Raw genomic sequence first — 17439 nt, 5'->3', positions numbered from 1 at the left:
AAATAGGAACTTTCGGTTGTTATTTTTGGCCTCTGGGAAGCCAGCAAAGTTTTTCGGTTGTTACATGTAAGGGACCGTACGTTTATTACGTCCCAGGCTTGGCCGGGGTTTTTTTGGAGGGGGTGCAATTTTCTAAGAGGCTTGATTTTGGGGGTCAATTTTGAAAAGGAACAAAACGTGAGGGGGTCGAAACATTAAGACAAGGGGCTGGCCTTCTATGTAGAAGTTGTCAAACTACTGGTTCTTTATCAACAACAAAATGTTACCCGTACAAAGCTTGGCCCGGAAACCTATCAGCTAAATCTACTACCAGGAATGTAGCGTGAATGTAGGCACATATGCTGGAGGGGGGGGGGGGGGGGGGTACATTTTAAGGCTCTTGTTAATGTTGTTAGTACCTATTCAATTTTTTTTGGCGGGGGTTAGGGGAAAGGGGGTGGGGGTGGGTGCTTATTCTAAGCTGGGCGCTTATTAACTTTTTCTGCCTTTAGGATGGGCGCTAACTCGGGGATGGGCGCTCATTCGCATATTTCGCCCAGTCTTACCCAACTACACTTTTTGCGTGGTCACATAGCCGCAGTCCGGCCGGAACCAGGATCAATGAAAATCACAAGATGGTAAGTTGGCCAATTCCTATTTTATCGGGAAAATAGCTGCTTAAAAATCTAATTTGTAGTGAACGGGTTTTTCTTTGTCTTTGTTTGAGGTATATTGGCCACATTTGCCTTGTAAAAACGGCATTCGTCAGCGTATTTGTAGAAATATGCCTTGGCTAGTTCAAAGCAGCTCAACGCAGGCGTTCCCAAACTATGAAGTAAAATTATTGATTATTTCGATGTCAATCTTAGAATCGATTGTTATAGGAAAATTGATAATAAATAAGATTAAAAGCATTGATTTTAATCAGTTCTCAGATTGATAACTTTCGATTTTTATGGATGGTTGTGGTTTTAAAGATTAACCTTATGTTTTGCTTCCGCAGAAACCCTAAAGTGTTTTTTAATTAGACTGGAAGGATTTTTTTTGACAAGAAACAGTTTACATGTCTTTATCATAACATACCTTGAAGCCCAATACCTAGGGCCATTCCAGTTAATATTCCAAGGGTTTGAAAGTTGTTTCTAATGTGGGTGGCTGTGTCGCCACCTTTTATTTTTGGAATATTTTGAGGGGTATGAGAAAAAAACGAAATTAATGTGCTTTTTCTGCGGGGCGAGGGGGAAAGGGGGGGCTTGCTGAGTTGGTACTATTCAGGGCTGTCAATTCTCCCGGATAATCCGGGATACTCCAGATTTATGGACCGTGTCTCCTGGTCTCCAGATTAGAGTCTGAAATCTCACAAGGCTGATTGCTGAAGTTTGCCATTGACGGTAGGCTTGACTTTCCAACAAAAAATTTCAAATATCTTGCATTGTTTTAGCTACTGTTGGCATAAAACGTTTCCTCATAAACTCCGGTATGCTATTGTTATATAGGCAATAATGTGATTAGTGGGAAGTAAACCGATCTGGCCCAAGTTGTTCGAAAGCTGGATAGTGCTATCCACCGGATAAATCACCATCCAGTGGATAAGTATTAGGGAAACCAATTGCGCTATCCAGTGAATAGAGATTTATCCGGTGGATAGTGCTATCCACCTTTTGAACAACTAGGGCCAGGTCGAATGTTTCAATGCCAACAACATCTTTTTCGCACATTTGGTTTGGGATGAAACAGGTCAAACCGTTAATCCTATCCATAACATTTTTATCATTTTGTAAGTTACTGATCCAGCCTCGTCCAGGTTTCTAACTTGACGAAAGAGATCTCTGAACAGTGGACCTTCAGATAAGGAGGGGGCCCGGTTGTCCATACCCTGAGATAAAGGGGGGTTCGGTCTCCAAAAAAAATTTTTCGGCCCTTTGGGCCTCAGTATGGCGTAAAAATAAGGGGGGGGGGAGGTGGGCAGGGCTCCCCGGGCCCCTCCCCGGATCCGCCACTGCAGAAGAAAAGATTACATGGAGTTCCTGTTTGGCTGACTTTTCCAACCAAGATTTCTTTAGTATAAACATTTTGATAGCTGAAGGATATTATATATTTACCTGTCTTGCAACCGACATGTCACTTGCTTTGGGCATGCATGTATTTCTGTAGAGATTCGAAACTCTGCATGCAGACATCTTCCACCATAGTAAAAAGCATGCAAAGTCTGAGGTTCTTTGCAAAGGAAAAATAAGTTCGCTTCAACAATTTCAAAAGTTCATGGTCTGTGATTTATTGTGATTGGTTACTGGATTTCAATCCATTTGTGTGTTTCTGTCTTTCAATTTTCATATTTGCTTTTAATCTTAATTATAATTGACAGCAGGGAAAAACGTAATCTTGTTAGCTAGCTTTTAAAATTCAGAATTTATACGTTATTGAAAAGCACTGGAACAAACATACATCTTGTCAATTGCTCTTATAATGCTGCAGTTGTGACGGTGACTTCTGATTGCAATCTGTGGACAGGCACAAAGAAAACATTCCCAGATAGAATCTCAACAATATCTCTTACTACTCATTGTTTCATTGGACCTTTTCAAACAAAGCTCTAGTGAACACTGACTTTAAGACTTTTGTTTTTTCCTTCACCAGAGTGACGACTTAATCATTTGTGATGTTGACCCTGAAGTAATAGAGAAGGCAGGGAAACTCAGGTTTTGTAAAGAAAAAACTTCAGCTGCAATTATCAGTAAGTCTGTGGCATGCAAGAGGAAATTACAATAAGATCCAGGGGAGGGCTGGACAGGTGTAGACCTCCCTACATGTACGTTGTTCAAATCAGAGAATTGTCTAAAGTACAGTGTGCCATGAAAATGAAGCAATTACCACTGATTTTGCATGCAACTTTTGCTTTTAAGCCCTAGTGTCCGCACACAAATTCTCCAGACCAGACTAATCTTAATACATTTCTTGAGGAATTAGTGAAGAGAAGTTGTTTAAAGATCAAATCATTTTCGTTAGGTGATCATTATGAATTTGCATAAATTTTTCTTTTTATTATTTATTGATATTGTGGCCTTTCAGCCATAGGGCTTGTTCACATTGGTTTTATTTGTCAACAAAATCATTTTATCACTTGGCATATAACACAAGAGGCAACCAATGCTTCAGAGCTGAGTATTTCATGAGAGGAATGTCACATGTTTTATAGTACAACAAATGTTTAACAAAGGGGAACTGTAGGAAGAACTGACACAACAGTGTACACAAGCCGTTAATTGTTGTTGCATTAAGTGTCAGCCCTTCATCAAATTAAGTAAATACACTGTAGAATAATAATTAAATAATTATTGTACTCACAGGAAAAAAAAAACGGATTTCCAATTTTTGGATATTTTAGGGTATTTAAAGAATACCCACAAAAATCCCAATTAATTTGGAAGAGTGAGACAAGTCCCAATCAGGGAACTTGGTTGGGAATTCCCTGGCTGGGACTTGTCTCATTTTGCCAAATTTGGAATTTTTTTGGTTTTTCCTGTGACTTTTGTTTTTGATTCTGATAAAGGACTAACTGGTAGAAAAGATAGCTCCTTTGTTTTTATAAGGTCTATTTAATACTGAAACTGTTATGTCATACATGTAGATATTGCAATTTTTCTTAATTCTTTTCTAGTGAAGATTGATGTGGATAAGCAGCTTGTTATTTTGGATGAGGAACACGAGGTAAAGCAAGTTTTCCCTTATTTTAATTCATGATTGGCAGTGATTAGCAACATTGTCAAGGAAGCCTAGCCCAATTTTCAGTGTTATTGTTTTCCACCGTTAAGATCTTGGGTGATTTGTCCACAGAACACTCGATCACTTTAGGATCCACATAAGACCCCATTAAGCTGTGTCAGTGCTAAAATTGTCCAAAATTTAATATTATGATTGTGACATCATTTTGATTCCATCTTTACAACCCAGATAATTAATGTTCTGTAGAATTTTATTTTCTGACAACAGAAGGTCTTTATTCTGATAAAGATTGACTGCTGCAGCTACATCCTTCCTAGTGGAAGGATGTACAAGCAAGGGTTGGTAGTCTTATTATGACAAAGTTAAATTTCTTTGTGATATGAAGTTTGTCCATTTCTGTTTTCGTTTTATCTGTCCTATTTGTGTTCTGCAAGTGCATGTGTAGCCTTATTTTTGAAAGTGAAAATTAGAATCTGTATTTTGTGTAAAATTTCCTGGTCGGTGGTTTTTCTAGTCAGATACCCTGTCAACTCCCCCATTTTATTATTACATGTAACTGAATATGATGTGACCCCACAATTAAAAAAAAGACTTGAAACTTGGTGGGAAGGGCGTTAAGCTGACTTCAGAGAATGTTGAGTCAAGAGAAATCTTTAAACCTTGTTGTTGCTTATGTAATAATAATAATAATAATAATAATAATAATAATAATAATAATAATAACTTTATTAATCTCCTCAAAAAGGCTTTTCAGCTGAATTTACAATGTCAAGTATCTAAAACTTAGTTTTCCAAAAATACCCTTAAAAATGCTGTTTTATTTTTACTTTAAATACATCTAAATTAGTGATAGACTGAAACTCGTCTGGGAGACTATTCCACAGCTTTTGGCCTCTGAAGGTAATGCGCGCTGACCTGCAGCCGTCCTACAGAGTGGTATATGTAGGCAGTCCCTATTCCTAGTGTTGCAGTTGTGCACTTCCAATCTGGTTTTAAACTTCTGACAAAGATATGGAGGTGCAAGTCCATTTAAGCATTTGAATACCAGGGTAGCATCTCTAACCACAAGTTGTTTAATAATTTGGTAGCCATTGTAACTGCTTTATAAGCATAAGTGTAACATCAAATTTCCTCATTCCAGAAACTATCCAGGCTGCAAAATTTTGCGCTGTTTGTAATAGCTCGATGTTTTTCTTAGTGGTATTAGCCCATACTGATGAACAATACAATTTTAATTTACTGAATACGAGAGAATTAATTATAGTGATCAACATACGCTTATCAAACAGGTGTAGAGAAAAAGTACTTGATTTATGTGTAGGTGTAGAGAAAAAGTACTTGATTTATTGTGTCAGTTTTTGTTTTATTACAGGATATATCTGTGGACGATCTGAGAGAAGAGTTACCCGATCATCTACCACGGTATCCTTGTGTTATTCATTCTTGGTCTTAAGTAGTTTTCAAAGCGCCAGATAAGAGGTCATAACAACAATATTTAAATTACTATTCTTAATCTTTGTACTATACAGGTTTTTGACATCAACTTGTTGCCTCAACTAATAAAATGCATATGGTTGCCAGGCATAAAAATGTTAGGGGGAAAAAACTTTCACAATCAAATTTTGATCTGGCTATGACATCTGATCTTAAGGCCTACTTTTGCTGCTCTCTGCCAAATTTTATGTTTTTTGTACCATGATTTCCATTCTTGAAAAGTTCTTGAATTTTAGGGGAAGTCCTCAAAAAGACCTTAAATTCTATTTTTCCTTGAAAAGTCCTTAAATTTCTGGGCAAGTCCTTAAAAAGTCCTTGAATTTTCTTCAACTTTGAATTTAGTGGCATGGGAAGTGTTTTTTGATGATTTTTGGTTGTCCAAGACAGAATAATTATGAATCATAACCCAGAGAATTTAAAGGTTATTCACACAAAGTGCTCAATGTTTTATGCATCTGCACAATAAATTATTAACTATCAATTTAAGACAAGTGAACTAAAAAATGTAGAGAAGTTGGTGAAGCAAACAGTTCAAGCCCTAAAGCCTTATAAGAATAGACTGGGAATGTGCACTTTTGTATAATTTGTGAAAAATTTAATATATTCCTACACTGTAGTAGGTGGTCCCTGAAAATCTAATGCAACCCTTGAAAAGTCCTTGAAAAATGGTTACAATTTTTTTTGTGAACCCTGATACTTTTTTGATAATTCTTTCATGGCTATTGTACGATAAAACCAAGGTTTTGCTGTTCACTTTTCCATGATTTTATTGATTACAACCACTTTCAGTAAATTTAAGTCACCATAGTACCATATATATAGAGTCTCATTGAACACAAAGTGTGTCAGTATCAAAAGTATAGCTTTAAATTTGCTTTAAAGTGCTTACGAGGAGTGCTCCAAGCTAAACATTTTTCCAAGTCACCTTTTGACAACCTAATAAAATGGTCACCAGATATTAAAAATTTTGGTTGCCAGAGGGAAGAAAGTGTTCTTGACTGGTGTTAATAATATTATTTTATTGAGGGTTTGAAATAATGAACATGGCTTCCCTGAATTTAACGCGGTGGAATTTGGTGGTGCATGCGACATCTCAAGGCCTTATACATGAATTACTTTACCCAGACAAATAATTTGAATTTGTCTCTTTTGCTCAATTATTGAGCAAAAGAGACAAAATAAATTATATAAAAATTTCTTGCAAATGGTGAAGATGATGTGATATTAAGTTGCCATTTTTTTTTAGATATTTGCCATAGCAACCAAAATAAGGCAGCTTGAATTGTGAGTAGCAATACTTAGTTCCCAGTGTAGACTGTCAGCTTTAAGGGAGGGAGATGCAAAGCCCTTTTTCGGTTGGACATTTTTGGGATCCAAAGGACTTTCTAGGTTTAGAAATTTTTTCGGTGACTATAACTTGGGTAGGATTAAAATACACTGATTTTTTGAGTGGGTTGATCATGATGAACATAAGGCATAATCCAAGGTAACCTTCACTTTAATGTCAAATAACTCTAATCCATTTTATTTGATACAGATAGATCTAACCTTTACATGCAAATGCAGGCTGGGAGACTTAGCAATTTGTTCATAAAAGTTTTTTTCATGGACAGCAGAAGTTGTCAGGTTCTAGGCTGTTAAACGCTTTCTTCTTTTGGGGGGGTTGACAGTTTGGCCTCATTTCACTTTCCTAGTGCTATTGTTCCTAAATTCCGCTGCATGCAGAGTAAAACATGGCTTCAATTTTACCTCATGCAGTGTATAGTGTTTGTTTACACGTCTGTTTGATTCCTTAATCACCTTCTTCAGCTATGTATTGTACAGTTATGTTCTTAAGCATGATGATGGCAGAGTATCGTACCCACTGGCTTTCATTTTCATCAGCCCTCAGGGTAAGGACAGGTTACTGAGCTATGTTGAGCTGTGTTGATTAGACTAGTATAGGTAATCATACAACTTAAAGTTCAATTTGGATTTTTTTGGCACAAGTGTATTTTTCAAAAACTATTAAAATTATTTACATTCATTTGACATTTCTCACAATATCATACAAAGCTGTCTGAAAGATTGAATATTTTATAACAGTTTGTTGAGGTCAGCAGGTTCAGAACTCTCAATTCGCTGGAAAATTCCCTCTTCTTTTCAACATTATATTTATTATTGCCTAACATGTACTGATTTTTTTATAACATTATTACTTGTATGGGCCAATTTATGCCACTTTCCCATTGGTCAACTCAAGGTAGTATAAATATGCTCAGCCATGGGCTTGTTGAAAAGCATTTTCGTCATGCCTTGTTGCAGCGAATAGTTCCATGATTTATATATGCAGCCTTGTTTGATTTTAAGTGCCTAATAACAGTACATTGGGAATTATGTACATTTCTAAGTTTTATTGTGTGGCCTTGTCTACCCTCTGAAGTGAACTAGTCCACAGACATAGATGGAAGGTTTTATCTTTGTGAATTTCAGTTTATGATAAATGAGTCAATGTTTCAAATTTAGGGACTAAACCTGAACTGCAGATGATGTATGCTGGTTCAAAGACAAACCTTGTTAGAAAGCTAGGGGCAACAAAGGTAAGTATGAATGCTTTGTGTTTGTCCTGTACAATGTAAAATTTCATGCTGTGTGTATGTGTATCTGAAAGGGCACATTATATCAAACATCTAGAAAACAAGGACTCAAATCCACCCCCTCCTCTGGAGAAAAAAGCCCTAAATACATTTTAACCTCTTCTTCTCCTGCCCAATTTTTATGGAACCCAAAAGCCTTTGAGACGGAATCCATCCTAGGAAATTGAGTATTTTGGTTGTCAGTGGACAAAAACCTTGTGCAAGAATATTGTATTCTTTATTACACTTTTTGAGGGCTATAAATGTAATAAGTTGTGTGAAATTAAACTCCAAGGAAAAGTTCTTATGGGAGTACAAGAAAACAACCTTCAAAAGCTTCAAATTTCACAAAATATGAAATCTCATGCATGACAATTTACCAGTGTTTTATCAATTCCTTTGAAATTTGAAATTTATTTTCTCAGGCTCCTATAAGAACTTGTCTTTGGTGTTATTACAGATAACTGTTAAATTACATCTATAGCCCTTGAAAAGTGTAAAAAAGAAGGCAACAATTATTGGCTTAAAATATTCTGGTACACCTTGTACAGGTTTTTGTCAATTAAAATTACTCAATTTCAAGGTGGATTCTGTCTTAATATTTACGGGATGGCCCTTTTATTTCATGCTCCAGGAGATTTTGCTGAAAGATGCTATTTGAAGCTATCTAGTTGAAGTGATTTCTTGTCATCTTTGATCTTTGTTGTGCTTATTTTTTTGCAAAGTTTGGGACACTGAAAAAGGTGACCACCACCCCCTTCCTGCTTCTTGGGGAAACAGCAGTACCAAGCAATAATTATTGCTAATTTAATAATTTTTATATCATAGGTTTTTGAGTTGAGGTCTAAAGAGGAAATGTCCGAAGAATGGTTGATTCAAAAGCTGAAGTTTTTCCGCTAGCCTTAAAGTTTTTTTTACGTATGCAATAATGGTGTTAGTTGCCAAAGGTTTTCCTCCATTACGAAAGAAATGCTCCTCAAACAGTTGACTTGCTTTAAATCACAATAAGTGTATGTTTTGAGATATAATTGAATTATATTACATATTGATTTGGTAGTTATTACCAGATATTGTTAATATTCTGTACATGTAAGTTCGTACAGCCCACAAGGGAGGCACTCAAAGAAGAGTGGGGAAGGGATGAAAGTTTACTGGAAATGATGCAGATCAACCTGCGTCAACCCATAAGCCCTAATATCCATGTACAAATTCTCCACACTGATCTCAATACTTTTCTTTAAAGAATGTGGAGAGAATTCGATAAGAGATCTAGCGTTTGCTTTTTGGCAATAAGTTTTATCAGTTCTCTTTTAAACAAGACTGCGAGCAGTCCCTCAGGATGGTCATGCGAGCAAGGAAATCAAGTGAAGCGAGCGAAAGAAAAAAACAAGAAGCTGAGGGGAAGCTTGGCCATTTTGCTCTCTCCAGTCCTTCCGAACTTAGACTCGACTGACTGAAGAGGGGCTGCTCGCAGTCTACCTTTAAACCTTTTCTCTTGATGATGTATTGATATTGCTGGGCAAAAATTAATGTTGGTCACTCTGGAGACTAAAAGGGTTAAACCTAGTGTTGTTTCTAACATGCTCTTTGCAGTAGACTGCATTTGCAGATGTACTTCAACCTTGGCTAGTGAAGTTTGCAAAGAAACGTTGAGATCCTTGTTCTGGGCCCTAAAGGAGTCAATTATCGGAAGTGCATTTTGATTTTCTTTCTCCCTGATTGGCAAATCGATAAGGTCTTTTTTGACTGGCCAATCGTGGAATGTACTCAAATCCTGGTACACAGGTGGGTACCTAGAACAAGGATTTTGGCACTGTTTTGCAAAGGGGCTTAACCAGAGTTTAGTTTCATATGTGGTGCAATCCACCTTGCGGTCACCATAAATTAGTGACATCTTAAACTCCCTACTGCCAATCTTTAAACACTATCATCAGCATGTATATTTGCCACACTATTATACATGTTGTGGTTCTGATAAGAACTGAATAATTTTGTTTAACAATGAAGAACTTTTTTTTTTCACTTTGCACCCTCATTTTCCTTGTTTTTTCCCTCCCGTCCTTTATCTGTGTTTAATTAAGTGGTGTTATTATTTTTAGGAGAGAAAATACTCTGCTGATCACTCTTAATAATTATTTCTTACAATGAAACTTGATGTTTGTTAGTAAAGGTAGCATATTAATTATACTGTGTTGAGAAATTACAAAGGCATTTTCTTCGAGTTATACTTTGCGAATAAATTGGGATTTCTAATCCAAGCATACACTGTAGTCTAAAATAAAATGTGCCCTCAAATGCAGCAAGTTAAAATCATTTCTTTACTTGGGTATAATGAATATATTGCAGTTTGCTTCTAAGAACTTACCATTTTCTTAATATGATTCACTAATGTAATGAATAAAATATACTTACTGTGGAAATAAAGTCTTTTCATTTTAATTTCACTGTTTACTTGAAGAATAATACATAATATACTCGGTATATAGCCTCATTGGCATAAAATCGTCAGGAAACTTTTGGCTCTTTATCTACCCCCCCACCCCCCCCTTCAAATTTTTGGCCAGTAGAGAGTTTTGTTCACGTAAGTATTTTTTAAAAAGGCCCAATTTTGGAAAGCAAGGAAAATGGTCAATGTGTACAGTGACTTCCAGTTCCTGCTGACTGACTGTAGTGCAAAATGATGTACTTGGACTTTTTACAGCCAGTCTCTAGTCTCTGGGTAAGGGGCAAGGCTGTGCAGTTGGTACAGGTAGTTCTATTCCAAATATTACTGGAAATCAAATTTTAATTTTTTGACTTTAAGTTTTCTTTTCCCCTGTAGAGCTTTAATATTATTATGATGTGTTCAGCACAATGATTAATGGCACAGTATAGCTCAAAAGTACATATTAAATAAAGGTGGCAATTATATACATGTAGATGTTAACTACTCCTTTTTTTAATGCCACTTTCCTTGGAAATACACATGGTTTTGTGTTTGGCTTCATCAGTGCCAAGTACTATTTAAATTATGGCTTTATTTGCCATCTGATCTCTGTCCATACAAAAGCACAAACTCAAACATCCGACATGTACAGAAGCCTTTCAGGAGCTGCCAAAATGCATTTAGGTAGAACATTGATTTCATAAATTATTCATCAGCCATCAAAAAGTAGACAACTTCACACGTTTCGTCCTCTCTAAGAAGATTCACGGATGAACTACAATTAAACCTTAAATCCTGCTGTACCATACATTACAGTCCAGTTAGATAACAATAATGAAAATCTTGCAAAATGCTTTTTTTTGTTCTTTCTGCCATTGTAGCAGTACAACTGAAGTAGCTTCCAGAGACACTATCAGACTAACATGGCATACATCATCCTATAACAAAATGGGGCAAAAAAATATAAGCACATGCACCATACAAATTGAAGGGGTCCAAGCAAAAACATTTCCTCCAAAAAGGAAATAGGGGGCGGGGGGTGTTTTTGCATGGAGTTGTTCCATTATCATCAGTAGAGTGTCCAGGGTTGTCAAAAGTACCATGGTTAGTATCGGATGGCTACTGGCATTTCTTTACGGGTGGCGTTTTTAAAATAAAATATCCCTGGACTGGCCACAAACTTTGACGACTCGGCTGTCTACTTCTCAAACTCATTAATAATTCATAAAGAAAATTCAAAGGAAATTAATGTTTAATGAGTGTTTGGATATCGGATGAAAAACTGCTCATTTTTGCATCCTTAATTTCTCCTTCAAAAATGATTTTGTTTGAGAAGAAATATCAAACATTCGACACAGTGTTTCATCACCAGATGAAACAGCTCGAAGTTTGTCAAAAATACTCCGCTACGCGTCGTATTTTCAACTCTCTTCTCGGTGTTTCATCTGGTGATGAAACACTGCGTCTCATGTTTGATATATTACTTCAAAACTTTCTGACAACCCTGAGTGCCACACAGCAAGCAAATTTATTATTATCCTTCTTACACATGAATGCAGCAGTGTACCCTGGATTTTAGAGGACTAGACATTTTGGACCCCTGGCTATTAGAACAAGGGCCTGAATGAAGATAATTAGCTAACGAACAAATTAAAGGGGTGTGTGGAGCAAGGACCTTGGTAGTTAGGGCTGAAATGATTAGAAATTCACACTTACCTGTAGAGGTAATAAAAAAAGCTAAGGAGAAAGAATGCTAATTTAATCCATCCTTCCTTCTGGCAGCGAGACATTTCACTTGCGTTCATAACCTCTGTGGCATCATAAAGACCTGGAACACTCATTACTGGTCTGTTAACATACCTGAAATAAGGAAATAAACAATCAGGTGACTATTTTTTAAAAATCTTTTTTTTTTAGGTAATGAGATCTTCTGAGCCTCTGCATGGGTGTTTTTGACAAAACTGAAGTCTCGACTATTCCTGGCCCTATTAATACAGTGACAATCTTAAGGGTTGAAGAGATGATCGCATTGCCAATCAAGTTTGACAATGTTTTCCATGTAATAAATGCAAAGAAATCTGCCAAAAAGTGTGCTGCATGTGCAGAGTTTTTGTTCTGTTTATTAAACCTGTTGCTTTCTTTATTTTCTTGTTTCCTTCATCATTGTAGTTGTGCTGAGCTTGCTAATAGCACTGCCACACAAAATAATTCTTGATGTGATGATTTTGCCTGAAAAACTGATGATTTGATGGAAGACGGACGATGCGATCAACATCCGAAGGGACCCATAGAGAGGCTCTTCTGGTATAAAAGGTAACTGGCCCAGCTCGTCTCATCTTAAGTTGATTATTGTCTACTAAGGCAAAAAAGAACTGTAAAAACATGTACATTAATTTTTTTGGTTAATCAAGATTCAAATATTTTTGTTAACTGTTATGTTTAATAATTTTCTTTTGCTATATTTACCTGTGAACATTGTAGATTATTAAAGGAAGATTAAAAAGAAATGCAGTCCACTGTCCCCCAGCCAAGAGAAGTAAACTAATGAACAAGTGGATTCCATATTCTGGTAAAACAAGCTGTCAAACAAGATTGTTATAAACAATAAACTGTTGGTTCAACTTAATAGTTATAAACTGCTACATTGTGCTTGAAAAAAGCCTTATTATGATTGATTTTGTCCTAATTTACATAATTTTTCAAATATAAAACACATCGCAGGTGTTTTAACTTATATATAATAAATAAATGCACTATTTGCTATATAGTAAACTTAAGCTTTTACAGGTTCGTTGTAGCAAAAAATGTCTAACATCGAGTTTGTTTAGTGCCAATGACCCTCAATACATACATGTACCATAAAAAAACGAATCTTAAATATAATAATAACGCTGTTTCAAAAAAACTTTTAGCTTTGTAATGATATTGCGAGAAATATCAACTTAGATAAGCTTACATGTAAGTTTACGGCCCGGCCCAATTAACTAACAGAACACGTCTACATGCTTTAGTGAAGTATGACTCTCTATGATAGACGTTTCATGCATAAACCTGATGTACACAGTTTGTTACTAACCAATCAAAGATCGATGGAGATAAAAATAGCTATAAGTTCATAAACTCACCGGATTTAAACTGTTACAAAGGTCTACGGGGTTCTTGTAATCAGTCCTGAGGTCGTCAAAAGCTATTATCTACAGGGAAAGGAGAGACCAAGCATTGAGTTGGAAGCAAGAAAACACCAAGTTTTGGGCACATCCTTGTACTTACGTTCCATATTGCGAAAAATATCAAAGCAATGCTGATAATTATCCCTAAAATAAAAGCAAAAACTTCGAAGGACATGTTCGCTGGTTGACAAGATGTCACTGCGGCCCGGTCACTAAGCTGGTGTTAGCTCTCCATGTAAACCTCCATGTACTGTAATAAATTCAAGAAGATAAATTGGTTTGTTCTGGCTTTCGGTGTGGTTATTTTCCCGATCCGCTGCGATTTAGGCGATTTACCCTTTGATCACCTTCGTTCACCTCCTGATCTATCTTTATCCACCTTCATTCAGTTTTAATGATTCACGGGATTTCTCCTTAGCCTGTTCCAGGCGTTATTCTATGAGGGTATATCTATGACAAAATTCAGTAACCTAAAAGTGAAAACGGTTAGGTCAAATCTGAAATATACCGAGTCAAAGTTGGTAAAAAAAAAAAAACCACGTTAAGAAACACTAAAAAAGCCACTATCATATAGGTATCACGCAGAAAAAGGCATCACGCTAAAAGGCAACACGCAAAGAGGCATCACGCAAAGAGCCAACATGCAAAAAGGCATCACGCAAAGAGGCATAACGCAAAGAGGCAGCACGCAAAAAGGCATCACGAAAAAAGGCAACACGCAAAAAGGCAACACGCAAAAAAGCATAACGCAAAAAGGCAACACGCAAAAAGGCATCACAAAAAAGGCAATTTGCAAAAAGGGCATCACGTGAGAAGTTTACTTAGGATCCAGGCCTGGATCTTAAACAGTATTATTTAGTACATACTAGCGGTTCTTCGTGCAGCGTTACCAGTAGTGGAAAATCGGCGTCAATCTGAGGATGATCACACCATATGAGGGATCATGATCATCCTCAGATTTACGGCAATTTTGCTTGCAGTATGTACTAAATAATACTGTTTAAGATCCAAGCCTGGATCCTAAGTGAACTTATCACGTTCTCTTTTTTGCAAATTGCCATTTTTTGCAAACTGCCTTTTTTGCGATGCCTTTTTGCGTGTTGCCTTTTAGCGTTTATGTTTTTTTGCGTACTGCCTTTTTGCCTGTTGCCTCTTTGCGCACTGCCTTTTTGCGTTATGTTTTTTTGCGTGTTGCTTCTTTGCGTGATGCCTTTTTGCGTGTTGGCTCTTTTCGTGATGTCTCTTTGCATGTTGCCTTTTAGCGTGATGCCTTTTTCGCGTGATACCTCTGTGACAGTGGCTTTTTTAGTATTTCTTCCTTTTAACGTGGTCCTTTTTTTACCAACTTTGACTCGGTAAGTTTCAGATTTGACTTAACCCTTTTCACTTTTGGGTTATTGAATTTTGTCATAGATATACCCTCATATTATGCACCTTACTATACTTTTACTAGTGACCTTCATGTTCTTTTCTACTTTTATCCAGTAAATTCATCTCATTTATTTTCATTTACCTTTATTAACCACCTTGACTTACCTTCATTTAGTTTCTTTCAACTAAATTCACTTTAATTCTGCTTTATTTTTAGACTTTCATTTTCCTTTATTCACTTTTGTGCACCATTAATTTATTCATCTGCATTCGCCCTCAGTCACTTTTGTTCACCTTCATCTTTTACAGGAGACCTGCTTCACTCAGATACCAGTCTGTATCTTGCCAGACATTGAGGACATTTTACCCTGATTTTGCCTCGCTTTCCTGCCGGGTTTAACAACACAGCTGACAGGTGCAATGCTGGCTCAACCACGTGCTTTACTCTCCTCGCTTCTCACTGACTTCTCACGTAATTTTTTGTTTTTTAGTTTAGGACTTTTTTAATAATAATATAAAAAATGGGCTAGTCATGTCAGCAGCAGTTCCCTGCTTTTCAGTAGAGCCTTTTAAAAGAAAACAAAACAATGCTCCTAATTAACTAGCCTGCGTGACACTTTTTCTTGACCCACAATAAAGGAAATAGGAGACGTCCGCACTGGGCACGCTCTTTCGCCAAGGGAAAATTTCAATCCCTGATTTTATGAAATACAACTGGTCTTATTCGTCGGATTCTAGGTTTCGTACTGCAGCGGTATATGGCAGTCTTTGTAAGTACACAGCAAAATACTCGTGTAAAAACCTCTAAGAACCTGTCAGGCTAAAAGTCGCCAGTTAGGCCCCTTCTATATAAGAACCTGTTTAGCCTGAAATTTGAAACAGGTTCTTATTTTCTAAAATCTATAAAAATTTCTGTACACTTATGCAAATAAGATAAGTTACGATTGAGTATCCTCTCGGAAGACAGACAGGTGCCTTACATGTAATTCTACAGTGTAATGGATGCAGTTTTAAGGAATAAGCTAAATAGTTTTACGCTAAATACCACGTTATAAGCACACAATTTCAGTGTATAAATAAGCTAAATAGCCTATGTGCTAGTCACCCATTTATGAAAGAACCTGTTCAGCCTAACTTAGGAAAATGAAGGTTTACACACGCTTTTTTATTGTAGTCCTTGAGCTGACCATTCTTTACCAGCCGAGTCTTTGCCATGATTTGAATCGGTGAAAATGACGTAAATGATCCATTCAAGAGTGGGTGTTAATTATCTCTTAGACCCAATTTCCACATTTCGTCAACGAACACCAGAAATGAAATCAGTAAGACTGACGTCTTTCCTAGCATTTCATATATTATTCTAATTAGCCCAAGGCAAATATTTCCTTTGGTGGCCACATTTTTTCACGCCTGCCGAACTCCCTGAAAGAGAGATTAAGAGTTACTTTCACGTTGAACGAACCAAAATTTTTGGGTTAAAATTTGCAGGCAACCGTAAAAGTTAATGCAAGAAAAATCCTGTAATATCAGAGCTTTCTTCATGTGTTTTTCTTAATTCGGCGGTGAGATCCCAATTTTTTAATTGTCTTTGCTTGAAATGATTGTATGCAAAATGCATTTCATAATTTCAATGGATTCATTCATTTAAATGGGAACTTCGTTCGCGCTTTAATGTTAACGTTGTTTTGTTGCTGCTGCTAATTTATGAACTGACGGTTACGAAAACAACACTTAGCCGTAAGCCATTAGTAAAGTGATAGTTTGGTAAAGTGGACCCTCATGTAAACAAATAACAGAATTTCAAGAGTAGTTGAGAAGAACCTTATATTCATAAGATCTTGCAAATCGAAATTAAACTTTTCAAAAACCTTTCAACAGTTGCGAAGGTAGCCTGTTCCATGCTCCGAGGAGATAGTCGGGTCCGCGAAATTGTGAAGAGCGCGAACACGAAATTAAAACACCTTATCCCTGACTATCCGACAACAAGAACAATATCGCTAAGTTCAAAGGAGTAATTTATCTTCTCTGCCAAAATCACACGTTATGGGTCATGTACTGGTTAATGACCTGACGTTCGACGTGAACACATGATATTGATCAGTAAGCTCCTAATTTATTTAATGCCACGACTGACTTTATTTTTACCGTGACCAATTTTTCACCATGATATTGGTCCACCGGCACTGTAACAAAAGGTCTTGTCCTTGTAAATTAACCCCTACTGAGATACTATCGATTTCCTCTATGTTAATAACCTACGTGTTAGACGTCCAATGTTTTATTTGCTTCGTGCAATACACGCAAAGAGTTGTCGTTTTACCATTTTTATTGCTCGCGTTTTAGTCCTTGCGTCGAATTCGTTGACGTTAACGTTGCACTTGTTAATTTTTTTTCCTTCTATGGGGGTCGTCTTGAGTCTACATACTACCTTAAGCCTTATATTGAGGGTGTAAACCGTACGCGGTGTACATGTACACGTGTTGTACCAATTTCTCCTCTCTTCTTTCTTCTCGCAAATTCTTCCTTCCTTCCTTCCTTTTTTTTTCAACCATAATCTAGTTCTATGTTTTTAGTTACACAAACGGTTCATTCTGTATGTGAAATGACTGAAATAGTTCTGAGACGAAAAATTCTGTCCTTTTTAAGTAACTCTCCCAACTCT

At 36.7% G+C, this 17439-nt stretch overlaps 2 protein-coding genes and 1 long non-coding RNA gene across 3 annotated transcripts; 1 reads left to right on the top strand and 2 right to left on the bottom strand.

The window, feature by feature from the left end:
• The first annotated feature begins 526 nt into the window (after positions 1-526).
• LOC140942806 (glia maturation factor beta-like) lies at positions 527-10250 on the top strand. Its single transcript, XM_073391811.1, has 7 exons — positions 527-617; positions 2617-2713; positions 3638-3687; positions 5075-5124; positions 7006-7088; positions 7702-7775; positions 8640-10250. The coding sequence occupies exons 1-7, from the start codon at positions 615-617 to the stop codon at positions 8709-8711; spliced, it is 429 nt and encodes a 142-aa protein (XP_073247912.1). The 5' UTR covers positions 527-614; the 3' UTR covers positions 8712-10250.
• Positions 10251-10725: 475 nt separating this feature from the next.
• On the bottom strand, positions 10726-13641 carry LOC140942803 (protein cornichon homolog 1-like). The gene is made up of 5 exons (XM_073391810.1): positions 13507-13641; positions 13362-13430; positions 12703-12815; positions 11953-12096; positions 10726-11174 (listed from the first exon to the last, which is right to left on the bottom strand). Exons 1-5 carry the CDS (start codon positions 13579-13581, stop codon positions 11150-11152), a joined length of 426 nt encoding a protein of 141 aa, XP_073247911.1. The 5' UTR covers positions 13582-13641; the 3' UTR covers positions 10726-11149.
• On the bottom strand, positions 11471-11729 carry LOC140942804 (uncharacterized). The gene is made up of 2 exons (XR_012166570.1): positions 11697-11729; positions 11471-11617 (listed from the first exon to the last, which is right to left on the bottom strand). It is a non-coding gene; the product is annotated as an uncharacterized lncRNA (long non-coding RNA).
• Positions 13642-17439: the final 3798 nt, after the last annotated feature.

The sequence above is a fragment of the Porites lutea genome, chromosome 7, assembly GCF_958299795.1.
Source record: "Porites lutea chromosome 7, jaPorLute2.1, whole genome shotgun sequence".
In the NCBI taxonomy this organism is placed as follows: Eukaryota; Metazoa; Cnidaria; class Anthozoa; order Scleractinia; family Poritidae; genus Porites; species Porites lutea.
Note: the sequence above shows the minus strand (reverse complement) of the source record. Positions and strands in the feature narration are given on the sequence as shown.

Coding starts and splice junctions, on each gene's coding strand:
- LOC140942806 (XM_073391811.1), top strand. Junction 3,688..5,074: donor TTTTGGATGAGGAACACGAG/GTAAAGCAAGTT, acceptor GTTTTATTACAG/GATATATCTGTGGACGATCT. Junction 5,125..7,005: donor TTACCCGATCATCTACCACG/GTATCCTTGTGT, acceptor CACCTTCTTCAG/CTATGTATTGTACAGTTATG.
- LOC140942803 (XM_073391810.1), bottom strand. CDS start 13,581: ATGTCCTTCGAAGTTTTTGCTTTTATTTTAGGGATAATTATCAGCATT. Junction 12,816..13,361: donor TTTGTAACAGTTTAAATCCG/GTGAGTTTATGA, acceptor CTTGTTTGACAG/CTTGTTTTACCAGAATATGG. Junction 11,175..11,952: donor TTTTTTTATTACCTCTACAG/GTAAGTGTGAAT, acceptor ATTTTGTTATAG/GATGATGTATGCCATGTTAG.